General features: G+C 45.3%; 1 protein-coding gene across 1 annotated transcript; it reads left to right on the top strand.

Moving 5' to 3' along the window:
* The first annotated feature begins 1,455 nt into the window (after window positions 1-1,455).
* On the top strand, window positions 1,456-27,590 carry tmem53 (transmembrane protein 53). The gene is made up of 3 exons (XM_085982974.1): window positions 1,456-1,671; window positions 17,271-17,362; window positions 24,954-27,590. Exons 1-3 carry the CDS (start codon window positions 1,617-1,619, stop codon window positions 25,644-25,646), a joined length of 840 nt encoding a protein of 279 aa, XP_085839100.1. The 5' UTR covers window positions 1,456-1,616; the 3' UTR covers window positions 25,647-27,590.
* The last annotated feature ends 78 nt before the right edge of the window (window positions 27,591-27,668 follow it).

Below are 27,668 nucleotides of genomic sequence, written 5' to 3'. Positions count from 1 at the left end.
TCCCGCGCTCGCCCTTCTTCTCCGCTGTGGCTTCTAAAAATGGCATCTCCCGCGCTCTTCCTTCTTCTCCGCGGCTCAATGGCGTCTCCCGCGCTCTCCCTTCTTCTCCCCGCGGACACTGTTCAGCCCTTGAGCCCTGGCTGTGCTCTGCGCGTTCTTTTTTATTTTTGTGCGCCTTTCCCGTTTCCGCCGCTCGGTCCTGAACCCGGCTGTTGCTTTACCCTCTCTCTGTCCATTTTATTTTTCCTCGACGCCGCTCGGTTTTCAACCCCCGGCTGCGCCCTGTGCGCTTCACCCTCTGTCTTACCCCGTCGACACTGCTCGGCTTTCTCTCCGCCGTCGGTCTGCTCCAGCCGCCGCTGTCCGGGAAGGGTCTGCGCTGTACCTGTCATCAGTCTATTGCTGATCGTCGTGGCTGGGGAACCAAGCCCGGCTCTCCACAGCCTCCCCTGCGATGTTCACTCTCTGCCGGACGACTGGGCGGTTGCTCGTGGTCGACGCCCGTGTTTCTGGCCTCGACTTTCTTCCACCGCCCTCCCGGAGCGAATCCTCGAAGGGAAATGCAGAGTTGCAGGTAGATTCGAATCGACACTCGTCGCCACTGTTAGATCCGTGATTCTGAGAGTATGATGTTTTTCAATAACCACACAGATGCTGTAACTTAACAATCAACAGGTATTTACTGGAGTAGGGTAGTCTCAAGACTGGGGTACAGAGGCATGCTCAAGGCTTATATACAAGTGTGGTCACTGCCGGTACTACAGTATACAGGAGCTGTAAAAGTAGTTCTCTCTTAAAGGTACATACACTACAAGCTCCCTTCAACTAGGTACTCAATCGCCCGACATCCCTGTGCGTTTCTTGCCTCACTCGCTTTGTGTCTCCAATCTTTTTTTAAAAAATGATCCACAAATAACGCCACGGAAGACTCATTTGTACATAATTAAAAACGTTTGCAGTTATCATTGAACCTCTCTCTCCCTGGCCCAGAATATTCCTTTCTGTAAAAGGTACATTGCCAGCGTATACATATGATTTACTGTTTGTTATTTCGCTGGGATTTCATGAAATGATGTGGAGAACTGTACTTTGTGACTTAACTTTTTCTTTTACTATCCATTTTATCATTTGAAAACGAGAAAGATCAATTAACTTATTAGCTAGCATCGTCTCCTGAACTTAGTCAATCGTAATTGCTTCGAGGACGTGTTTGGTCGATTCAGAAGTGTTTTAATAACTGGCAAATTTATTTTACTTAGCTAACAAGTTATTTTGATACAGTGGAAGCGGCAACACAATTTCACACCGTACAACCTACCTTGAAAAAGTACACTGACTCGCAGCAATTGTGTAATTGGCGTTCCCGTTAGCCAATTGCTGCATCACAGCAGCGGGCTGGGCCCTAATGAACCAATCGGAGCTGCGGAATGGGAGAGGGGGCGGGCCTTTGCGCCGCCAGGTTAGGCTGAGCCTCCTGTTTGCAGCGGTTGCCAAGGAAATGAAAGGCCTTGTCAACAGGCACTTCCGGATCGGCTGGTTCCCGGTGTTTATCGAGAGCGGTGATATTACAGACCTGCGGTTTAAGCGGAGAAAAGACGGCGAGCGGCGATTAAAGGATGGGAGATACCGAGCTGGAATATACCATCGTGTTCCCTGATCCCACCGATTCAGGTGAAGTTGGCTATGTGTTGCCAGTTGCTATCTTTGCACCTGCCATAGCTCTTCCTGTGGCCACCTCCAGATGCATGAGAATAGTTTCTGAGTTCCGGTTAGCAGCCATCGGAGGTGACATGCAGCCATTATTTATTTATATATTTTAGAATGCTTTAACTTTAAAGAGTTTCGCGAGCTAGATTCCTGTCGAGAATTTCGAAGTTGTTAATCCAGATTGCCATAATGTTCATAAAGTGCCACATAATAGGCTTACCAGCAAAGTTGAAGCCCATGGAATAAAAGGAACACGGATACGAAATTGGCTAAGTGACAGGAAATAGAGAGTAGTGTTGAACGGTTGTTTATCTGACTGGAGGAAAGTATACAGTGGTGTTCCCCAGGGGTTGGTACTAAGACCACTGCTTTTCTTGATATATATTAATGACTTGGACTTGGGAGTATAGGGCACAATTTCAAAATTTGCAGATGACACTAAACTTGGAGGCATAGTGAGCAGTGAGGAGGATAGTGATAGATGTCAAGAGGACAAAGATAGGCTGGTGGAATGGGCAGACACGTGGCAGATGAAATATAACGCAGAAAAGTGAGAAGTGATGCATTTTGGTAGGAAGAACGAGGAGAGGCAATATAAACTAAAGGGTACAATTCTAAAGGGGGTGCATGAACAGAGAGACCTGAGGATATATGCACAAATCATTGAAGGTGGCAGGGCATGTTGAGAAAGCGGTTAAAAAAGCATACGGGATCCTGGGCTTCATAAATAGAGGCATAGAGTACTAAAGCAAAGAAGTTATGATGAACCTTTATAAAACACTGGTTCGGCCTCAGCTGGAGTATTGTGTCCAATTCTGGGCACCACACTTTAGGAAGATTGTGAAGGCCTTGGAGAGGGTGCAGAAAAGATTTACGAGCATGGTTCCAGGGATGAGGGACTTCAGTTACGTGGATAGACTACAAAAGCTGGGGTTGTTCTCCTTGGAGAAGAGAAGGTTGTGAGGAGATTTGATAGAGGTGTTCAAAATCATGATGGGTCTAGGCAGAGTAGATAGAGAGAAACTGTTCCCATTGGCAGAAGGGTCGAGAACCAGAGGACACAGATTCAAGGTGATTCAAAAGAACCAAAGGCGACATGAGGAAATCTTTTTATGCAGTGAGTGGTTAGGATCTGGAATGCACTGCCTGAAAGGGTGGTGGAGGCAGACTCAATTGTGGCTTTCAAAAGGGAATTGGATAAGTAACTGAGGGGAAAAAATTTGCTGGGCAATGGGGAAAGGGCGGGGGAGTGGGACTAGCTGAAGTGCTCTTGCAGAGAGCCGGCACGGGCTCGACATGCCAAATGGCCTCCTTCTGTGCTGTAACCATTCTATGATTCTATGTTGATTTTTGCTGAGTATAGTTATTTATTGCCATCTATTCGAGTGGCATATCACATTGAGCTTGTCCCGTGACTCCAAAACCAAACAGCACTAGGCTAAGGTGGAATCTGGTGCTGTGCAGATTAAGTGAGAGCCCTGCTCAACCCTGAGCTCAGTTTCAAGCACTATTTGGTAAATGGCACATTTCTTTTACTTAACAAATAATATTGATATATTAAATGTGACAACACAATTTCACACAGCGCAACCTACCTTGGGAAAAAAAATACACCCAAATAAACTAAACTACATAATTGGTGTTCCAGTTAGTCAATTGCTCCATTACAATATAACACACTAATCACAGCGGCCAAATGGGAAACGGTGCACCACAGACCTGAGCGTATCTGGCGCACAACTGGTTTTGCCATCCATTACCAGATCTGGCTGGACCACATCAAGCACTATCCTGCCTCGCTCTCCTGTGCCAAAATCACTCATTACTCTAGGATCATCCTGGAAAGCAAAGAGAACCCCGGCTTCTTTTTTCACTACCAACCATCTTCTTCAACCCCTCTCCCATGCCCCTTCTCCCTTGCCTCCAAGAACAAGTGTGTGGAGCTCATGGTTTCTTTTCTCAACCCGCATCACACATGTCCTCGCTAATCTTCATTTGGCTCTCCAGTACCCCAGCATGTCGACTTTAAAATCCACACCCTTATTTTCAAATCCCTCCGTGACTTCAAAGAAAGAAAGATTTGCATTTATATAGCACCTTTCACGACCACCGGATGTCCCAACGTGCTTTACAGCCAATGAAGTATTTTTTGAAGTGTAGTCACTGTTGTAATGCAGGAAACGTGGCAGCCAATTTGCACACAGCAAGCCCCCACAAACAGCAGTGTGCTAATGACCAGATAATCTGTTTTTTAGTGATGTTGATTGAGGTATAAATATTGGTCAGGACACTGGGGATAACTCCCCTGCTGTTCTTTGAAATAGTGTCATGGGATCTTTTACGTCCACCTGAGGGGGCAGATGGGGCCTCGGTTTAACGTCTCATCTGAAAGACGGCACCTCCGACAGTGCAGCACTCCCTCAGTACTGCACTGGTGTGTCAGCCCAGATTTTTGTGCTCAAGTCCCTGGAATGGGACTTGAACGCACAACCTTCTGACTCAGAGGTGAGGGTGCCAACAACTGAGCCACAGCTGACACACTCCACTTCAGGAATCTGCTAAAGCCCTCTGTCCTATCACACACCCTTTGCTGTTCCAACTCTGGATTACTATTTGTCCCCAATCCACCATCATCTTCAGCCTTTGTGCCCTTCACCCTGGAGCTTTCTTCCTAAACTGTTCCTCCTTACCATCTCTTTCCCCAATTTCAAAAGTTTCCTTAAACTTGCCTCTAAGACTATGCCTTCAGTCACCTCCCAAAATTCTCTTTCACTTTCTGGCCTCCAATTTTTGGGACATTTATTACATGAAAGGTGTTTATATTAAGTGCAAGTTGTTATTCTGATATTTCTTTACCGATGATGAAAATTCATTAAAAATGTTAATGACTGTAAGAAACAAAGAACTTGCATTTCTTTAGTGCCTTATTGTGTCATCAAGAGAACTTCAGATCCAATGAATTACTTTGAATTATATGACTTTTTTTTACTTCTACATGAACAAGCAGATGTAGTAATTTAAAAAAAAGACAATCAGCAACAAAAATTGTGGCTGATCAGTTTAATGTCTCATCTGGAAAAAACAGCACCTCTGGCAATGCAACACTTCTGCAAACCTGAGGATTGGGAGCAGTTTAGGATTCAGCAAAGGAGGACAAAGGGATTCATTAAGAGGGGGGAAATAGAGTATGAGAGTAAGCTTGCAGGAAACATAAAAACTGACTGTAAAAGCTTCTATAGATATGTGAAGAGAAAAAGATTGGTGAAGTCAAGCGTAGGTCCCTTGCAGTCAGAATCAGGGGAATTTATAACGGGGAACAAAGAAATGGTAGACCAATTAAATACATACGATAGCAAAATACTGCAGATGTTGGAAATCCGAAATAACAACAGAAAATGCTGGAAAAACTCAGCAGGTCAGGCAACATCCGTGGAGAGAAATTTGAGTTGACGTTTCGGGTCGAACCCTTCTTCAAAACTGGAAAGAAAAGGAAATAGATCGAAGGCAGGGCTGCGACAAAAGAAGTGAAAGAAACAAAAGAGCTAGACGAGATGGTAATAGGCTGAGATTAGGTGTAAAGTGTACTGGCAGGGCAAGAGATAGCTGCCAGGTGTGAGAGAAAAACAAAAGGAAAGGGGGGGGGGGGAAAGGAGTGGAAAAATTACAAGAAAAAATGTGTAATAGGGGCCGAGGTTATGATCTGAAATTGTTGAACTCGATATTGCGTCCGGAAGCCTGCAGAGTGCCTAATCGGAAGATGAGTATGATTTGGACAGGTTGGGTGATTGGGCAGATGCATGGCAGATGAATACATGGCAGATAAATACATACTTTGGTTCTGTCTTCACAAAGGAGGACACAAATAACCTCCCAGAGATGTCGGGGAACATAGGGTCTAATGAGAGGGAGGAACTGAATGAAATCAGTAATTGTAGGGAAATGATGTTAGGGAAATTGACGGGATTGAAGGCCGATAAATCCCCAGGGCCTGATAATCTACATCCTAGGGTACTTAAGGAAGTGGCCCTAGAAATAGTAGATGCATTGCTGATCATCTTACAAAATTCTATAGACTCTGGAACAGTTCCCATGCATTGGAGGGTGTTGTGTATGTACCTTTAAGAGAGAACTGCTTTTATACTGTAGTACCGGCAGTGACCACACCTGTATATAAAGCCGTAGCAGGCTTCTGTACTTTCAGTTCCAGCATACCCTCTGTTCAGTAAACACCTGTTATTACCGTTCTCCTGCAGTCCGTGTGTTATTGATACGCAGACACTACAGTGGCGACGAGCAGGTTCGAACTCACCTGCAGTACTGCATCACCTCACGGGGATCCATCCCTGAAAAGAAGCTTCTTGGAGGTCGAAGCCAGAGCAACGGGCGTCGACCGTGGGCAACTGCCCAGTGATCCATCGGAGTTCAGTGAATCGCAGGGGAAGCTGTGGAGAGCTGGGCTTGGCTTCCCAGTCAAGGTGTTCCAGCAAATCGGGCTGGTAGCAGGTAGTGCGCTGACCCTTCCGGACTGCGGTGGGCTTGAGCTCGATCGAGCGGCTCTGCAAGGGGGCCGTGCAGCGTCGTCGGGAAGGAAAAGAGAGAGCGAGGGTGGAGCGCACAGGGCGCGGTCGGTGCTCAAGAGCCGGGCAGCGTTAGAGAAAATAAAAGAGGGGAAGGAAAAGAGACGCGCAGTGGACAGCGTCGAAGAAGAATAAAACTAAGGAATTTAACTAACAAAAAAGAGACGCGCTGAAGCCGCGGGGCGCCGCCATTACTATTTAGAACGCTAGGAGCAGCATTGGCAGCAAGGGGAAGAAGGAAAAGCGCGGGAGGCGCCATTTTAATCCATTGGGGAAGAAGGAAAAGCGCGGGAGGCGCCATTTTAAACCACCCAAGATGCCAAAGAGTGGCAGTATCACTGCTTTCGACAACGAAATAGAAGACTAGACCACGTATGTGGAAAGAATTGAAGTGTACTGCAAGGCAAATGGGGTGGCCAATGAAAAGAAGGCATCGGTATTATTAAATTTGATGGGCGCGAGAACGTACGGCCTATTGCGGAATTTAATTACCCCAGCTAAACCAATGGAGAAAAGCTTTGAAGAGATTGTCAATATCTTACAGGAACATCTAAACCCTACACCGCTGCTGATAGCAGAAAGATTCAAGTTCCATAAAAGAAACCAGCACAAAGATGAGAGTAATGCTGACTATCTTACGGAACTACGCAAGTTATCGAAGCACTGCCAGTTCGGAGCAGGACTGGCAGATACCTTAAGGGATAAGTTTGTCTGCGGGCTCCAGAGTGAAGGAACCCAGAAACGACTACTTTCGGAAAAGGACCTTACGCTAGAAAAGGCTTTCAGCGTGGCAGTATCCTACGAAACAGCAGCACGGGGAGCTGCGGAAATACAACAGAAACCGCAAGAATATAGCACCAACGAAATGGCACATGGAGCAGAAAAGTGCTATCGCTGCGGCAGAACAACCCATGACCAGAAGGACTGCTGGTTTAAGGACAAAGTATGCAGGCAATGTGGAAAAGTGGGACACATAGCACGAGTCTGCAGGTCGGGAAAGAAAACCAACACTAAAAGAACTACTAAGGAAAAGTACAAGAAAGTAAAAAAAATGACAGACAGACAGAAGATCAGGAGAGTGATAATGACTCCGGGAGCAGGAGACTAAGTTGTCTAAAGTTACACAACGTGATCACAAAGGAGGATCACCGAACCATTTGGGTCACCCTCATGATAGCAGGGTCCCAAGTAAAGATGGAATTGGACACAGGATCAGCCCTAACAGTCAGAAATCGACGAGACTATGAGCGGCTATTCTCACACATACCCTTGAAGGACACGTCCATTGTATTGAAGACATATACGGGGCAAAAAGTCTACCCCAGAGGAAAAATAAGGGTGCCCGTTAAATTCAACGGCAAGGAAACACAGAAACTGTATCTCTATATACTACAAGACGGAGGACCACCATTATTGGGACGTGAATGGATCCGAAAAATACAATTGGATTGGCATTCCATTCAGGCGCTAACTGTGGCTGACAAAAAGGATGACGACGTCACACCTGGACGACTGTCAAAAATTCTAACTGACGCGAAAGAGGTGTTCCAGCAAGGACTTGGGACTCTAAAAGGAGTAACGGCAACGATAAAAATTGAAGATAACGCAAACCCAAAAATTTTTAAGGCCAGACCGGTACCGTACGCGATCCGCCCGGCCATCGAAGCAGAGCTGGAGAGTCTGGAGCATTCGGGTGTGCTGTCCAAGGTGGACTGGAGCGAGTGGGCCACACCCATCATTCCTGTAATGAAGAAATCATTGAGCAGCACGCCTGGGGAGTCGAAGAAGGTTCGCATCTGTGGGGACTTTAAGGTAACTGTGAACCCAGTCCTGCACACAGTACAATATCCACTTCCGCGGATAGAAGATACTTTCGCCTCACTATCTGGAGGGAAACGCTTTACGAAGATTGATCTGGCCCAAGTGTATCTACAAATGGAGGTAGAAGAAGCATCTAGAAAATACCTCACGATAAACACTCACAAAGGTCTTTACCAGTACAACCGACTGGTATTCGGGGTAGCATCAGCTCCGGCTATTTGGCGGAGGGCGATGGAACAAGTCCTGCAAGGGATCCCGGGGACCCAGTGTTATTTGGACGACATCCTGGTTACGGGCGAAAATGACAGTGAACACCTTGCCAACCTGGAGCAAGTGCTCACTAGATTACAAGAATATGGGCTACGAGCCAACTGCCCCAAATGCGAGTTTTTCAGGAAACAAATCTCGTATTGTGGCCACATGATTGATGAAGAGGGGTTACATAAGTCCCCAGACAAGATTGATGCTGTAGTCAAGGCTCCAGCACCAGAAAATGTGTCGCAACTGAGGTCGTTCCTCGGGTTGGTGAACTACTACCATAAGTTCTTGCCAAATTTATCTACAATTCTGCACCCACTGAACGCCCTGCTGCAAACTGGAGTAGCATGGAAATGGAGTGATGAGTGTAAGCGTGCCTTTCAGAAATGTAAATGCCTAATCACTTCAAAAGAAGTATTGGCCCACTACAATCCAACACTACCGATTCGGTTGGCATGTGATGCGCATTGGAGCGGTGCTGTCACACAAATTCCTTGACGGGTCAGAGAGGCCAATAGCCTTTGCGTCGCGCTCGTTAACCTCAGCCGAGCGTAACTACGCCCAGATTGACAGGGAGGCCCTCAGCCTGGTGTGGGGGGTGAAGAAGTTCAATCACTATCTGCACGGGCAGAAATTCACCCTACTGACTGATCACCAGCCTCTTGTCTCCATTTTTAACCCAAAGAAGGGCGTTCCGGTGATGACGGCGCAACGGCTGCAAAGATGGTCCCTTTTTCTAGGGGCACATCAATACGACATAGAGTACAAGGGTACGAAACAGCATGGAAACGCTGATGGGCTGTCGCGCCTGCCGTTGCCTACGGTGGAGGAAGCACCTGCAGTGGACCCTGTTGAGATATTCCATTCGACCATAGTCGAATGTCTACCTGTTACAAACTCAAGTATAGAGAAGGAAACCCGAAATGACCCGACATTCTCTCGGGTCTATGATTTGACGGTGAAGGGATGGCCAGCACATGGCGACTCACTGTTGCCAGCATTCTCGCCAAGGAGAGAACAGTTGTCAGTGTGCCGGGGGACCTTGATGTGTGGATCCCGAGTGGTAATTCCACCCAAGTTGAGAGATAGGGTGCTCAATGAGCTTCATGAGGGTCATCTGGGAGGGGTAAAAATGAAGCGCCTAGCCAGGGCGTTTGTGTGGTGGCCGGGAATCGATAAAGAAATCGAGGATATGACCAAGAGATGCACAGGATGCCAGAAAGTCCAAAACGCTCCACCACAGGCCCCGCTACACCCATGGGAGTGGCCCTCATCTCCATGGCAACGGGTACACATTGATTTTGCTGGTCCATTTATGGACTCAATGTTTTTAATCGCCGTGGATGCACATTCGAAATGGCCAGAGGTCATCAAAATGTCCTCCACCACCACGGAGAAAACTATTGCAGTTCTACGGACCATTTTCGTCAGGAATGGCTTGCCAGAACAGATTTGCTCCGACAATGGGCCACAGTTTGTGTCCGAGGATTTCTGGAGGTTTTTGAGGAATAATGGGGTAAAACATTACACATCTGCCCCATATCATCCAGCCACAAATGGATTGGCTGAGAGGTTTGTTCAGACCTTTAAAAAAGCAATAAAGGCGATGTATAACGACAACATACCACTACAACACAAGGTGGATAATTTCTTGTTTGCTTACCAGAATGCGACACATGCAGTCACCAACCAAGCTCCAGCCATAATGTTCTTTAACCGAAGTTTAAGATGTCGCCTGGATTTGCTCAAACCAAACATAAGACGAGATGTTGAGGATAAGCAATTCCAGCACATCAATGAGAAGCCAACCAGGAGATTCAAGATAGGGCAACCAGTCTTGGCCCGCGACCACCGAACAGAAAAATGACAGCCAGGAACGATATGCACACAGCAGGTACCACTAATGTACACAGTGGACGTTGGAGAGAGCATCGTGAGACGCCATGCTGACCAGATTCTAGAGTCACAGGAACAAGTCAAAACCATACCACGAGCATGCACACCTGATGATGAACCCGAAGTACAGATTGCGTCTACCTCAGAATCAGTGGTATTGGAAGCTGACGAACCAGCCAATGACAATGAGCCAGAATCGACTCCGCCGCAAGAACAGGATACTCGAGAAAGGCGCTATCCAGACAGGATCAGGAAGCCTCCTCAAAGACTGAATTTATAAATGATTACTTCAGTTGATGTATATAGTACAGAGAAAATTGTAATTGTAATTAGTTATTATTTAATTGTTAAATGAATGTTATGTACTGTTTATCTAAAAGGGGAGGAATTGTTGTGTATGTACCTTTAAGAGAGAACTGCTTTTATACTGTAGTACCGGCAGTGACCACACCTGTATATAAAGCCGTAGCAGGCTTCTGTACTTTCAGTTCCAGCATACCCTCTGTTCAGTAAACACCTGTTATTACCGTTCTCCTGCAGTCCGTGTGTTATTGATACGTGGACACTACAGAGGGTAGCTAATGTAACCCCACTATTTAAAAAAGGTGGTAGAGAGAAAACGGGGAATTATAGACCGGTAAGCCTGACATCGGTAGTGGGGAAAATGCTAGAGTCCATTATAAAAGATGTAATATCAGAGCACTTGGAAAACAAAGACAGGATCGGACAAAGTCAACATGGATTTACAAAAGGTAAATCATGCTTGACTAATCTCCTGGAATTTTTTGAGGATGTAACTGGTAGAATAGATAAGGGAGAACCAGTGGATATGGTGTATTTGGACTTTCAGAAGGCTTTCGATAAGGTCCCGCATAAGAGATTAGCATGGAAAGTTAAAGCACATGGGATTGGGGGTAAAGTACTGACATGGATAGAGAACTGGTTGGTAGACAGGAAGCAAAGAGTTGGAATAAACGGGTCTTTTTCCGAGTGGCAGGCAGTGACTAGGGGGTTACCGCAGGGATCGGTGCTAGGACCCCAGTTATTCACAATATATATTAATGATCTAGACGAGGGAACTAGATGTAATATCTCCAGGTTTGCAGACGACACAAAGCTGGGTGGGCGTGTGTGCTGTGAGGAGGATGCAGAGAAACTCCAGTATGATTTGGACAGGTTGGGTGATTGGGCAGATGCATGGCAGATGCAGTATAATGTGGATAAATGCGAGGTTATCCACTTTGGTGGCAAAAACAGGAAGGCAGATTATTATCTGAACGGCAATAGATTGCGAAAAGGGGAATTGTAACGAGACCTGGGTGTCCTTGGGCACCAGTCGCTGAAGGTAAGCATGCAGGTGCAGCAGGCGGTTAAGAAGGCAAATGGTATGTTGGCCTTCATAGCGAGAGTATTCGAGTACAGGAGCAAGGATGTCTTGCTGCAGTTGTACAGGGCCTTGGTCGTCGTCGTACGTGTCTTCACACTGTTCCCTTGAACTGTATGAAGTGGTGGAAGGATTTCTGGCCGCGATTAACGCTCCTTCCGTGACCGTAACCATCTTCGTACCAGCCATTAGGGTGGTTAGTCCTATGGCGGGAGGGTTTTACGGGCTCCCACAACCCATACGAGGGGGGGGCCACCCACACATGCAAGTATCCCGCTGAATGTCAACCCAGAATTTAGAGCCGGAGCTCCGACTCCACTTGCCGGGACTGTCTGGAGTGGGGTTCGAAACCCTACGCCTTCTGGCCCAGCGGTGGGGATGCTACCGCTACGCCAAAGAGGGCCTTGGTGATACCACAACTTGAGTATTGTGTGCAGTTTTGGTCGCCTTATCTGAGGAAGGATGTTCTTACCATGGATGGAGTGCAGCAAAGATTCACCAGACTGATACCTGGGATGGCAGGAATGACGTATGAAGAGAGATTGGGTCGATTGGGCTTGTATTCGCTAGAGTTTAGAAGAATGAGAGGGGATCTCATTGAAATTATAAAATTCTAACAGGACTAGACAGACTAGATGCAGGAAGGATGTTCCCGATGGCGGGGGAGTCCAGAACCAGGGGTCACAGGCTAAGGATAAGGGGTAAGCCATTTCGGACTGAGATGAGGAGGAATTTCTTCACCCAGAGAGTGGTGAACCTGTGGAATTCTCTACCACAGAAGGCAGTTGAGGCCAATTCATTAAATATATTCAAGAAGGAGTTAGATATATTTCTTAAGGCTAAAGGGATCAAGGGATATGGAGAGAAAGCAGGGACAGGGTGCTGAATTTGGATGATCAGCCATGATCTCATTAAATGGCAGAACAGGCTCGAGGGGCCAAATCTTCTATGTTTCTATGTTTCAGTACTGCATTAAGTGTCAGCCTAGATTATGTGGTCAAGTCCTAGATTGGGGCTTGAACTCAACTTTCTGATTCAGAGGCGAGAGTGCTACCAGCTGAGTCAAGCTAACACATACATAATACAGGCACATGAGGGTACCAGCCCATTGATTTCAGTGTCTCTGGGATAGGGAAGGAGGTATCAGACAGGATTAGATTCCTGATATAAAAACATAAAATACCAGAAATACTCAGCAGGTCAGGTAGCATCTGTGGAGAGAGTAACAGAGTTAATGTTTCAGATCAATGACCTTTCATCAGAATTGGAAAAAGTTAGAGATGTAACAGGTTTTAAGTAAGTACAGAGGCAGGAAAGTGGGGGGGGGTGGTGTGGGTGGGAAAGAACAAAAGGGAAAGTCTGTGATAGGTTGGAAGGCAGGAGTGGTTAAATGACCAAAGGGATGATGGTGCTAGTCAAACAAGGGAAACAAAAGATGGGTCTAGAGGAGCTGAAAGTGTCAAAACTGGAATCATTACCAGCAACCGCTGTCCGAAAAAATGGGAGCAGTGGTTGTGATCTAAAACTTTTGAACTCAGTATTGAGTCCGGAAGGTTGTAAAGCGCCTAATCAAAAGATGAGGTGCTGTTCCTCGAGCTTACGTTGAGCTTCATTGGAACAGTGTAGGAGGCCAAGGTCAGAGTGGAAGTGTGGCAGAGACATTTTTCGGGGGGTCAGCGGGCGCATTTGTTGGTGGGTCGGGTGGGAAATTTTTTTTTGACAGCGGGTCAGGAACCCGCTGTCAACCTGCCGCCATGCGGCTTTCTCAGATGTCGGATCTGTTAACGCTGAGCAGACCCGACACACAGTGGCGGGGGAGGCAATTTAGGTCATTATGACCTTGTTAAGAGCCACTTAAAATGTATTTTGAGCTCACCCTTAAATTTTACGAGATCGCCCACAGGGTCCACGCTGCTCGGGGATCATGTCAGGTAAGCAGGTCGGGAGTCGTGTTACCATGGAATCATTTCTTTACTTGACAGCAGCAAATGTGCTATAAAAGCTCCCATCTCACAGCTGTTCACTTTCCAAGCTCAGAAGCTGTTGTTTACTGCATTTGGAAGACAGATTGAGCTTTATGCAGTTTGCAAGTGTTTGGAGTAAACTCTGTATCCAGTGTCACCTTATTGGAACAACCTCTCTCACCATTGACAGATCGCTTCTGTCATCTCAAGTTCACCTGCCATTTATTACATCAGCATCGGTGCCCTTAAAACTATCTCACCTTGGTCCTCAGAATCGCACCACGATCAGCCCCAACACCAGCAGCACCAGGCACACCAGCAGCACCAACAACAACACCAACCTTCTCCGCAGTCAACTGATGCTGCACAGGACACAGGGCATCAGCACCTGACCACATTGCTGCCCGGGAGGCCAGGGATGGCCTCACCATAGCCAGATTTACTTCACTTGACGCATACACCCTGGCTGCCACATGATGCACCAGGTTGGCAAAGCCAAACACCAACACCATAAAGCATTACTACAATGCCCAAGCCATTCCATTCATACTCATCACCATTGCGGGGGGTACCGTTATGTCTCACCATTCACTGCAACTCACTAAGCCACTTCCAAAGGTGCACACAGATCTGTCCAAGAACGCAAAGTGTTGAGAATAAAGGTCTCAGTGTTTGACACCACATTAACAGAAACTTCACATGAACATTGGCTAAAGCACACAAGTGCCTACCCTTGTTTTTTTTAATTCGTTCCTGTGATGTGGGCGTTGCTGGCAAGGCCAGCATTTATTGCCCATCCCTAATTGCCCTTGAGAAGGTGGTGGTGAGTCGCTTTTTTAAACTGCTACAGTCCTTGTGGTGAAGGTACTCCCACAGTGCTGTTAGGGAGGGAGTTCCAGGATTTTGACCCAGCGATGATGAAGGAAAGGCGATACGATAACAAAATACTGCGGATGCTGGAAATCCGAAATAACAACAGAAAACAGGGAACCCTTGTCCTCACCTTTCATCCCACCAGCCTCCACATTCAACGGATTATCCTCTGCCATTTCTGCCACCTCCAACGTGATCCCGCCACCAAACGCATCTTCCCCTCCCCTTTCAGCATTCCGTAGGGACCGCTCCCTCCGAGACACCCTAGTCCACTCCGCTATCACCCCCAGCACCCCTTCCCCTTCGCCCGGCACCTTCCCGTGCAAGCGCAGGAGATGCAACACCTGCCCTTATACCTCCCCCCTTCCCACCTGTCCAGGGACCCAAACACCCCTTCCAGGTGAAACAGCGATTTACTTGTACTTCTTGCAATCTAGTATATTATATTCGCTGCTCACGATGCGGTCTCCTCTACATTGGGGAGACCAAACGCAGATTGGGTGACCGCTTTGCGGAACACCTCCGTTCAGTCCGTAAGGGTGACCCCGAGCTTCCGGTCGCCTGTCATTTCAATTCACCGCTCTATTCCCACTCAGACCTCACCATCCTCGGCCTCTTGCATTGTTCCACGGAAGCTCAGTGTAAGCTCGAGGAACAGCACCTCATCTTCCGATTAGGCACTTTACAGCCTTCCGGACTCAATACCGAATTCAGCAATTTCAGATCATAATCTCGGCCCCTATCATATTTTTATATATTTTTTATCCACACTTTTGGTTTGTGCCTTTTCTTCTCTCCCACATGGCAGCTGTCTTTCATTCTGCCAGCACAATTCACACTTCATCTACAGCCATCCTTTGTTTCTTTACCTGTCCTATTACCATCTCGTCTCATCTTGAATATCTCTTAATGTCTCTTCACCTCTCCCAGACCTTCCCTTTTGTTCTTTCATCCCCTCCCCATTTCCCAGCCCCCAAACTTGCTTTTTAATCTGTTTAATTTCCTGTTTTTTTTCTCAGTTCTGACGAAGGGTCTTCGACCTGAAACGTTAACTCTGTTTCTCTCTTCACGGATGTTGCCTGGCCTGCTGAGTTTTTCCAAGGAAAGGCGATATATTTCCAAGTTAGGATGGTATGTGACTTGGAGGGGAACTTGGAGATGGTGGTGTTCCCATGCGCCTGTTGCCCTTGTCCTTCTAGGTGGGTGAGGTTGCGGGTTTGGGAGGTGCTGCCGAAGAAACCTTGGTGAGTTGGTATGATTGGATTAGGATAAGGGTGAGTGTGAGGGGTGGCTAGTGAGATGGGGAAGTGATAATGTAGATAGAGAGGGATGGGTAGAGGTGCAAGGTAAGTTGGTGTGAGTAAGGATGTGCAGGAGTAGGGTAGGGAAGGCAGAGTGATGGGGATGTGATGAGGGGCACAGCAGGATGAGATTGAGTGTGGCTTTGCAGTAATATTTGGTGATCAACTGAGATCATTGAAAGGTTTGTGCCACTGCAGCCTGGTCCTCCTGTGCAATGTGCAACCAGGATGCATTGTCTCCTGAGGCGGGCCCTTCCGCCCATTGGAAAGGAAGAGAACCTCCCTGCGTGCTGGGACTCTCTCCATAAGCATATGGAGGGAGTCATGGGAGAGCCTGGGTGCAGCCGTGCAACTCTGTGCAGTGCTTGTCAGTGTTTGCAGCATCTCAATGCTGTAGAACACTGAAGCACAACTGTCAAATTAAATTTGCGCATGGTCCCTTTAAGGAAACCGGCTGGTGACGCGTCAACAAGTGACATCATCAGATCCGCTTCCTTCAATTGGCTGGCAAACGCGGTGGGCGGGCTTAACAAGTCCAATCAAGGTAAAATCATTCTACAGAGTGGGCTGGAGCCAGCAGCAAGGTCGGGACCCGCCACCGACCCCGGATGCACCGGACCCGCCGAGGTTGTGGAAATCACGGCCGTTAACTCTGTTTCTCCCTCCACAGATGCTGCCTGCCCTGCTGAGTATTTCCAGCACTTTCTGTTTTTATTTCAGATTTTCAGCATCCGCAGGATTTTTGCTTTGCTATTCCTGATTCCTGTCTGAATAAAACCCACTATTTGTGGCTGGGTGCCTTCTATGAATAGTGGGCACCATGTGGAATCTTTGTTTTAATTCTGCCTAATTTGACCCCTTTGATTTAATTTGGTTATTTTTTCTAAAATCATTTTGAGTGGGCCAACCACTTCCTGGATATTTAGGGGTATTGCCTCTTTATGTATCCCAGTAGGAATAGGCTTGACTGTTCCTACAACCCCACTAGCCACCTTTATAATAGGATTGTTGGTGGAAAGAGGATTTGGCTGAGCTGTGAAGTCTTTAACCTCAAATAGTTTTTGAACACTTACTGTCTTGGCTCACAATTAAGTTTTCTATACAAACTGTCATATTAGGCTTCCATCTCCCCCTATTTATTTCTATCCTCTTAATGCTGAATTATGGACCGTTTTGTGCTGTGCATTCAATTAAAACTACACGAGCAAATATTTTGGAGTCTTGCATTCAGCAGAGCAGACTTTCATTGCACCATCAGTTTGAGTTGAACTGAAACCTGAATCCGAGGAATGAAAGGAGAATATTGTAACCAACTAATCACCCTTTAATAGTTGCTTGATTGTGATTGTTCGGGAAGGACTCATTTTTAACAAAGCTAGACTTCTCAGATAGGAATCTGAATAGAAATTGTACTTATAATATTGTGCAAATATCACTGTGTTAGGTTTACTGTTATACATTGTACACGTAACTTTTTGGTGTATTTTAGGCTTTAAAGAAGACCCTGTAATAATTCTGTTGGGTTGGGGAGGCTCCCAAGACAAGCATTTAGCAAAATACAGCTATATCTACAAAAATCAGGTTGGTATTGAGAAACATGACTTCTTTTCATATATTTACTTAGAACTTACTCATCCCAAAATCCCTCCACATTTAATCATGGTTATCATAATGCTATCTACACTTACATAGAAACTAGGAGCAGGAGTAGGCCATTCGGCCCTTCGAGCCTGCTCCGCCATTCAACGAGATCATGGCTGATCATCCAAACCTAGCACCCGGTCCCTACACCGACAGCCATCCCACCCAAGCCCTATCCCCGTAACCCCACATATTTAATCCCCCCTAACACTAAGGGCCAATTTTTATCATGGCCAATCAACCTAACCCGCACATCTTTGGACTGTGGGAGGAAACCGGAGCACCCGGAGGAAACCCACGCAAACACGGGGAGAATGTGCAAACTCCACACAGACTTAACATTTCTTTTCAAATTGTGTACATGTATGTATATTTCAGAGGCTACAAAAGACATTCAGTACCCAAAGGTAAGAGAGACAGACCCTTTTGTTTTCCTATAATGAACTCAACTGTTGACATAAAAACAGAACATTTGAGAAACACTCAACAGGTCAGGCAACGTCTGTGGAGAGTGAAACATAGGGTTAACATTTCAGAATGATGACCATTTGCCAATCTGACATAAGGTCATTGACCTGAAACATTAACCTTATGTTTCTCTCTCCACAATCCTGCCTGACCTGCTGAGTCTTTCCAGCATTTTCTGTTTTTATTTCAGATTTCCAGCATCTGCAGCATTTTGCTTTTTGTTCAACTGTTAGCAGGCAGTTGAAAGTGAAAAGCATGTAGGGAAAGGGCACCAAAGACTATGGCCCAGAAATTCGGGTCTCCACGGGTGAGTACGCACTGGGTACTCACCCGTAAGCCCAATGGAAGTGCCGGTTTCGTGCATACACTGCTCATGCGTGGGAAACCAGCACTTCCGTTCCCCTGAAAGAAGGGGTTAAGAGGTGGAACGCGTGCTCAGGAGAGGCAGCGTGTGCGCATCGAACTTACGTTTTTTTTTGCAGTTTTTCCCGGGAAGGTAAGTCTCCAGAAGTTAGACATGTAAAAAGCAGTTGCAAGGCCTGCTTTTTACAAGGTAAGTGGTGAATTAATTAAAATTAAAACATTTTTTCCACAGGTTTATTATTTTTAAATACTTTAAAGAAAGGCAAGTTTATTTTTAGCCCCGTTAGAAAATAAAATTATTTTTTTCAAAAATTTAAATTATTGTTTAAAATAGTTATTTCATGTAATTTATAGTTTATTTTAAAAATGTGATTTTTAAAAAATGTATTTGAAGATTTAGTGATGTTTTGGGGCTTATAGTATTTATAGGTTTGACAGGTTCCTGTCAAACTTATGAATGAAGCATTCCCTGCTCCGATTGGCTCTCCATGGCCCACGTGATCCCAGGGGACGCATCGAACTAACTGCGCCCCTGGGATACGCAAGCACTGCGCGCCGGCAGTTGGAGGAGGCCCAGGACCGCAATTCCACCGGGGCCCACAGCTCAACGGCCGGCGCGCAAGGTAAGTGCAGGTCGGAGGCTTGCACCCGCGGGAAGCCTCCGACCCGAATTTCTGGGCCAATGATTGAATTTAGCTTTGTCAGTCTCTACTGATAGGCAAGTCCCTCACAAGTCTTTCTTATTTGAAATATTCAAGGGCAAATAATGTAATGGATAGAAAGAAGAAAGTACATGGATCATAGAATGATACAGCACAGAAGGAGGCCATTCGGCCCATCATGCCTGTGCCGGCTCTTTGAAAGAGCTGTCCAATTAGTCCCTCTCACCTGTTCTTTCCCCATAGCCCTGCAAAATTTTCCCCTTTAAGTATTTATCCAATTCTCTTTCGAAAGTTATTACTGAATCTGCTTCCACCACCCTCTCAAGCAATGTATTCCAGATCATAAAACTCTGTGTGAAAAAAATGTTTCCTCATGTCACCTCTGGTTCTTTTGCCAATTACGTTAAATCTGTGCCCTCCAGTTATCGACCCTTCTGCCATTGGAAATAGTTTCTCTTTATTTACTCTATCAAAACATGAAATTGTCTTTTAACTAATTAAGATACCTTGGCTAGGCCTCATCTGGTTTTGTGTGATGGGACAGCAGGTTTCCACGTGGGGAGGAGGAAGTTTGCTTTAACATCATTAATTGAGATTATTGTAACAATAACAATTTGCCACTCTTCAGTCAGTGATCCTGGGTCTGACCAAATCTGTCCGAAGATTCAGGATGCGCAGTCACTGGCCAAGCTCACTGTGGTTGTTTGCCAATGTTTAAAGCTATAGTTCATGCCCAGATTATCCTACCATCTCACTGCATACATCCCATAACTAGTGGGCATTGTATGGAATTTTTGTTTTGATTTTCCCTAATTTTGCTGCTCTGATTTTATTTTTTTATTTTGTTTAAAACTGGTTTGAGTGGACCAACCCTCCCTGGAATTTTTAATTGTTTTGCATGTTTTAAAGGGAGTCACTTGTTCAATCCCCAGTTTTCAACTGGAGTCCTTAAAATAGGATTAACCTATTACCACCTTCAATGTTGTTCCTTCCCTGGAATTTCAATGCTACATACTCCTTTAACAGAGATTCACCAGGATGATACCAGGATTGGGAAAACTATAGTTATGAGGAAAGACCTGAGCTACTGGACTTTTCCACTGGAGCAGAGAAAGCTAAAAGGAGATTTAATAGAGGTTTTTCAAATTATGAAGGTTTTGATAAGGTGCATAGCAAAAGACTATTTACTTTAGTTGGGAAGCCAGTGATGGGGGTTCACCAATTTATATTTGTCAATAAAAGAGTGAGGAGAGAGGTTAAGAAAAATGTCTTTACTTGGACAATTATTGGAATATGGAATGCTTTGCCATAGAGAATGGTTGAGGCAGAGCCCATAATATCCTTGAAGGGAAAATTAGAGGAATATTGAAGCAGAGGTAGATATAAGGGTACAGGGAGAGAGTGTGGCAGTGGGATTAGTTTTGCAAAGGTCCAGCACAAGACACAATGGGTACTTTCTGTGCTGTAAGCTTCTATGGTTCCATAGAAGGCAGTTGTACAAACCCAGTGGGGTTGGGTTTAGCCCTATCTCATAATTTCCACCAGCCTAGCTAAAATGGGACACTTTTTAATATTATCAAATTCTAATTGTAGGGCCACCCATCTCTGAAATTTTAATGGTGCCTCCCTTTTAAGGGGATGCACAGTGTATCCCCGTGTGGCTGGGCTTTCCTCAATCTCTCAATTTCACCAGCTCATATAAGATAGAACTAAACTAATATTAGTACATTGAGTGTTTGTTTTATGTTCCCTGACTAATTTGCATTAACTTACAACTCATGAAGAGTTTGAACAGACCCCTATTAAACATCCATCAATTAATTCCTTCCACTGCTACTTTCTTAAAAAGAAGTCTTATGTTTTCGTGCAAGCCAACTTTCAGCCAAGCAGCAACAGCGGAGTGAAGCCCAATAGCACCTGATGTGGTCCAGCCATATGGTGAGATTTGGCCAAACCAGCTGCCCGCCAATCAGTGGTAGTACTCTCTCTCGCCTCCGAGTCAGAAAGTTGTAGGTTCAAGTCCCACGCCAGAGACTTGAGCACAAAATCTAGGCTGACACTGTCGGACCCATTGGAGAATTCCAAGAGAGTGGGCTTATTCAAGAGTGATTGATGATTGAGGTGGTGGCAGAAGAGTAGGGATGCAGAAGTATAGTGGAGGGTTGGGGTAGGGATTTGGGTGGCAAAGTACTTGAGAGGGAAGAAATCAAAGCTGGCATGACGGGACTGGAGAGAAGGGGCCAAGAGGGGATAAAAAGGGGAGGCAGAAGTATTGGTCTAGGGTCTGTAACCAAAATGCACACACAGAGGGAATTCAGGTTACATAAGCATGGTAGAAATTAAGAGACACATGTCTTGGTCATAAACAGAGATCCTTCCCCCTTGCTTCAGGTGCCTTTTACCAGATGGATCAAAATGTGTTACACTAAGGGGGGAAAACATAGAAACATAGAAGATAGGAGCAGGAGTAGGCCATTCGGCCCTTCGAGCCTGCTCCGCCATTCAATGAGATCATGGCTGATCATTGAAATTCAGTACCCTGTCCCTGCCTTCTCCCCATATCCCTTGATCCCTTCAGCCTCAAGAAACATATCCAACTCTTTCTTGAATATATTTAATGAATTGGCCTCCACCGCCTTCTGTGGTAGAGAATTCCACAGGTTCACCACTCTCTGGGTGAAGAAATTCCTCCTCATTTCAGTCCTAAATGTCCTACCCCTTATCCTAGACTATGACCCCTGGTTCTGGACTCCCCGACCATCGGGAACATCCTTCCAGCATCTAGTCTGTCCAGGCCTGACAGAATTTTATAGGTTTCAATGAGATCCCCTCTCAATCTTCTAAACTCCAGTGAGTATAAGCCCAATCGACACAATCTCTCCTCATACGTCATTCCTGCCATCCCAGGTATCAGCCTGGTGAATCTTCGCTGCACTCCTTCCATGGCAAGAACGTCCTTCCTCAGGTAAGGCGACCAAAACTGCACACAATACTCAAGGTGCGGTCTCACCAAGGCCCTGTACAACTGTAGCAAGACATCCTTGTTCCTGTACTCGAACCCTCTTGCTACGAAGGCCAACATACCATTTGCCTTCTTAACCGCCTGCTGCACCTGCATGCTTACCTTCAGCGACTGGTGCACAAGAACACCCAGGTCTCTTTGCACTTCCCCTTCTCCCAATCTATTGCCATTCAAATAATAATGTGCCTTCCTGTTTTTGCCACCAAAGTGGATAACATTATAGTGCATTTGCCATGTTTCTGCCCAATCACCTAACCTGTCCAAATCGTACTGGAGTTTCATGACATCCTCCTCGCAGCATACCCTCCCACCCAACTTTGCAGGGATGCTACTTTTAGCACCCCAAAAAAGATAGCGCCCCTGTGCCGTAAATTGAGTGGTAGCACCCCAAGCAGGAGGTGGGGCACTATCGGAAACGCTCCCCCTCCTTCCTGGGGCGCTACCATTTAATATTGCAGCGCCATGCACGTCGGCACGAGCAGTGCCGGGCTGACCGATCGCGGCCGGCACCCTTGCATGAAGAAGCGGAAGGGGGCAGGTGCTGGCAGGCGGCCCAAAAAAAATGGCCGCCCGGCACGTGACCTTTAATTTGCGCCACCACGGCCGCATAAACACCACCCTGACACTGTCGGACATATTGTCTGGCAGTAGGTCAGGGGGCACGACCAAAATTTGCAGCCGGGGCGCTGCATACAGCAATGACTTCATCACCAGAGGCGCAGCGCTGTGGGGCGCTACCAGCTACTGCCGCCGCTAACCTCCCGCTGAATTTCACAGGAGGCGTTAACGGCGCCATGCCCAGGTGCTAGGGGCTTTACTTAGGGGTGCTAACGGGAGGCGCAAAGCAACCCAATATCTCCCCCCAAATACCTTAATGTTACAATATCTAATTAACCAACAAACACTAAAGCACTTCACAAAACAAGGCTCACAAATTCAACAAAAGTAGTCATTTTTTAGTGAGTCTCCTTCTGCATGCTTACTGGGAAAAGACATCGATCCTTTCTCTGTGCTGAGTCCCCAATGGTTTACTGGGAAAAGGCACTGATCCCTGGTCTGAGTTGAGTTTGTGGTGGTTTTACTAGGTAAATATTAACTTGCTGGTTAGTTAGTTAATGAGTATTAGCAGAGCAGATCGGTAAGTTTTCAACGATCCACACGCAAAGGTGGATTACACATGGCATCACTAATTTGCTGTAAGTTCCATTCACATTATTTATCATGTATTTTTAAAAAGGCCAAATACAGAACTTTATCAAATATTCTCTGAAAATCCAGGTCAAATTAAAATACAGACCAAGTGCAATCCACAAAATTGTGCTTATTCAGTATCTTACTTTGTTATCTGTAAGAATTCTGGTAGATTTATGTTTCTTGATGGATAACCTATTGTTTCTAAAACTGTATTGACTACTGATGTGGATCTTCTAAAATTAAATATGCTCTTGAATATTTTTCCTGCTGCTATCTATCTGCCTTGTATTATCCTGATTCATGTCTTTTTTTTCTGACTATTAGTACATCTCCTATGGTGTTGCCCATAATTCGGGTGATATGCTATATGATAAGGACAGGAATGCACATGCAATGCACAATGTCTAATTGTTAAGTAGACAGAGCCTCAGTTCAATGAGAATTAAATTGTTTGGTCAGAGAATTATGCAGAATGAAATATCTTTTTTTAAGTGTGATTATTAAGGTTATTTTATATTACGGGCTACAGACATTTTGATTCCTGTGTTGAGGTATTTCCTGTTGGCGGGAGAGTTTCTCTGCACATTCCAAATGATTCGCATTTTTTTGGAAAATTGTTGTGAGAAATTTACCTATAAAATGTGGCTGCGAAGTGTGACATGACAGATAGGAAATGCGTGCACGCATGTAATTTTTATGAATGCACTTCTGTTATCAAATTTGGGCCTGCCTTAGATATTCTTTCAGGTACAGCAGTGTTGGTCACTTCTGTAAGTGATTCAAGCATCTTCCATTGTGGATTTTGACTGTTCTGCCCAATATCTAATTATACAATAGCGTAATAAAAGGGTATAACAATTGGGATGCCTTTGTAATCCAAACTGCATCTAATTTCCATGAATTTCCTTGGGGTTCTCTCGATTGGCCGTAGTACCTTCAGCGGAAAATGGGCAGCAATTCTGAAGTTACGGCAGTGGAGAGCCCCTGAGGAAATTCCTGGTACATGTCTTTCACATGTGCCATCACTAGCACTTCTCCAATCTTTCAGTAGGCAGACAGAGAAACATTTTAGTGAGGCACAGCTTGTTGCTGTTTAATTAAGCTGCTTTATTTTGCAGGCAGCAAGTGAATTTACAGAGTCTCAATTAAAGCAAATCCTATTTCTTCCACACAGCTCTCTCCTTGAAAAAATAGTAAACCACACGTCCTATCCCTTTCATGGGCTGACTTGCTTTTTTTTTAAGCATTACCTTTCTTTCAAAACAAATTCTCACTCCAAGAACTGACCTTCTGCATTTTGCCTTCCAGCTCCAGGCCTGCACATTGCAGTCTTCTGTTTAAAGAGTCTGTCTCGTTTGCCTGTTTCCCCAGCAAGTTGGAGGGCTGTGCCTTCAACTGCTACTTTTTCCCAGGAATTTACCAGTAAGCCTGTTAGCCAAGCCTCTTCTTCCGTGAATATATTCTCAGAAGATATTTCCTCCTCAGCTCACATGAATAGATTTATCCCCACGATAATAGGTATGGTCATTTTGTTATGAGATAACGAATTGCAACATCGTGGTGGACCACAATAAGGAAAGTTGGCTGTTTACCACATTAAACCTCACCCCCGCCCGCCCGTGTCGCAGTGGCTGCAGCCTGTGGATTTTTAAACCTGTGCAAATTCAAATTCCGCTCTGTCTCTGGGATATTGAGAATCCTCCACAGTTATCACAGAATTCACCATTGTCTCTCTTCCTTGCTTAAAGAACATGTTCACCTTGAGATAGTGATAAATGTCTTTGTATATTGTATTAAAACGTATTTACTTTTCTTGTTTCAGGGTTGTATAGTTCTCAGATATACCGCTCCATGGCACCAGATATTTTTCCCTGGAACCTTCAGCAAAAATCTCCATTGCACTGCAAGAAAACTCTTAGATCTTCTGTTTGACATTGGCATAGAAGATCATCCAATCTTGTTCCATGTTTTCAGTAATGGTGGATGCATGTTGTACCGCCACATTGTTGAGCTCCACTATAACAAAACTGAAACTTACTTCACCAAGTTAAATGTAGTAGGAACCATTTTTGATAGTGCACCTGGAAACAGGAACCTGCAGGGTGGTATCCGTGCACTGTATGCTGTCTTGGATTCTTCAACCAACGTTTTTTTGAAGTGCATTGCTATTCCCACTTTTGTCGTGATTGTGCTCCTTAAGGTTCTGCTTTATCCAGTTACGCAATTTGTCTCTCTATCATTCTATGATGCTTTGAAGGTGGACCCATCGAGGTGGCCTCAACTTTTCTTGTATTCGAAAGCAGATAAAATAATTTCTTACAAGAATATAGAGGCAATGATCAAAGTTAGAAAACGATTAGATATTCAGGTGCAATCTGTGGATTTTAACACATCACAGCATGTAAACCATTTTAGAGTATTCCCTGATAAGTATTCCACCAGGTGCATCAGTTTCCTTAAGGAATGCATTTGGCAGACACCTTTGACTAGATTCTTTAACAAAAAAAACACTTAATGCAATGAATAATTCAAAGTCCTAGGTAGCAGTCAAGGCACTACAATTGCCCTCAGTGCTCCTTGGCTATTTTGAGGGGTGGGGTCAGGGGTGGGGGGGTGGTTGCAGGGAAATCAGCCAGTGTTCCCACTTCTGATTGTTATTTAATGACTGCTGCTGGAAAATGCACATGTGAATTTTGGGTGAGAATAGCATTAAACTCAGTTATGGTACCCTTCATGATTGAATAACCTGCTGACACTTATGTCTAGGCTCGTGTGGAAAATGGCCACTTAGGTGAGGTCTCAGAGGGTTACAATCACCCATCCGCATTTTCAGAATGGGGCAGCAGAATTAGGAGGAGAGCATGAAGTTCTTAAAAATTCAAAATCTCTCAGACTGTGTATGTCCATACTCGTAATGCAAAGAATTTCTGCACTTATTCTCAGAGATTTTGCACAAACATTTTGGAAAAATAGCACTAGTTGTAAAATGTCAGATCAAATGGCCATGTTATTAGTTTGATGTAGTTTATGTTCTGATAACGCAAGATCAACCAATCATTAGCTTATTTTTGTTCGTACGATATGAAGCGACTTGCATATAGTATCTAATACTTTGACTAAAAATATTAGAAGTGCAATATTGTTCTGAATCATTTATAGAATTAGGAGAATTGTTTATCAATTCTCAGGACATGAACGTAGCTGGCAAGGCCAGCATTTGCTGCCCATCCCTAGTTGACCTGGGAAGATGTTGGTGGGCCGTTTCCTTGAACTGCTGCAGTCCGTGTGGTGTAGGTGTTCCCACAATGCTGTTAGGTAGGGAATTCCAGGATTTTGACCCAACAATGATGAAGGAATGGCACTATATGTCCAAGGCAGGAAGGGTGTGACTTGGAGGGGAACTTGGAGATGATGGTGCTCCCGTGCACCTGCTGCGCTTGTCCTGATGGAGGTTGTGGGTTTGGGAGGTGCTGTGGAAGAAGCCTTGGTGAGTTGCTGCGGTGCATCTTGTAGATGGTACACACTGCGCCGGTGGTGGAGGGAGTGAATGTTTAAGGTGGTGGATGGGGTGCCAATCAAGCTGGCTGCTTTGTCCTGGATGGTGTCAGGTTTCTTGAGTGTTGTTGGAGCTGCATCCATCCAGGCAAGTGGAGAGTATTCCATCATTCTCGTGACTTGTGCCCTGTAGACGGTGGAAAGGCTTTGGGGAGTCAGGAGGTGAGACACTCGCCACAGAATACCCAGCCTCTGACCTGCTCTTGTAGCCACAGTATTTATATGACTGGTCCAGTTAAGTTTCTGGTCAATGGTGACCCCCAGGATGTTGATAGTGGGGGATTTGGCGATGGTAATGCCATTGAATGTCAAGGGGAGGTGGTTAGACTTTCTCTTGTTGGAGATGGTCATTGTGTGGCACTTGTGTGGCGCGAATGTTACTTGCCACTTACCAGCCCAAGCCTGAATGTCGTCCAGGTCTTGCTGCATGCGAACACCAACTGCTTCATTATCTGAGGAGTTGCACATGGAACTGAACACTGTAATCATCAATGAACATCCCCACTTCTGACCTTGTTTATTGCAAACAAGAAATTATGACTGGCAAATACTATTAGCATATTATCAGTTGCTATTTGACAGCAGCTTTATAGCAATAGCATGAATGGAGATGCATTTTCATATTAGGAACATTTGGTGTTTTGCCAAATTTCTTATGACACTTTGTTAAGTAGAATTCAAGGCAGAATGGTTTTACCAGCATTATGTGAAACTGTCCAGGCATACTGTTAAACATGCTGGATGTCTTCATGTTAACTGCTATCTGCCAGTGACCCATTACACTGTACATTTAACCAAAATTTAACTGCTCACTTGGCCAGAGTGGATTGTATAGATTGGAGATTTTCTTATACACTCTTATTTAGACCATATAACACAAATTAAAGTTTGCACTGATGTTTAATGGTGGTGAATCCAAGTAAATAATTGCTTGAATTGTTTCCAGTTATTGGAGGGGGAGAAATTTAATTGCTCCCATCCC

The sequence above is a fragment of the Somniosus microcephalus genome, chromosome 3 (assembly GCF_052327205.1).
Source record: "Somniosus microcephalus isolate GS21.2 chromosome 3, FLI_Smic_1.0, whole genome shotgun sequence".
Lineage (NCBI taxonomy): Eukaryota > Metazoa > Chordata > Chondrichthyes > Squaliformes > Somniosidae > Somniosus > Somniosus microcephalus.
Note: the sequence above shows the minus strand (reverse complement) of the source record. Positions and strands in the feature narration are given on the sequence as shown.

Coding starts and splice junctions, on each gene's coding strand:
- tmem53 (XM_085982974.1), top strand. CDS start 1,617: ATGGGAGATACCGAGCTGGAATATACCATCGTGTTCCCTGATCCCACC. Junction 1,672..17,270: donor CCCTGATCCCACCGATTCAG/GTGAAGTTGGCT, acceptor GGTGTATTTTAG/GCTTTAAAGAAGACCCTGTA. Junction 17,363..24,953: donor GCTATATCTACAAAAATCAG/GTTGGTATTGAG, acceptor TTCTTGTTTCAG/GGTTGTATAGTTCTCAGATA.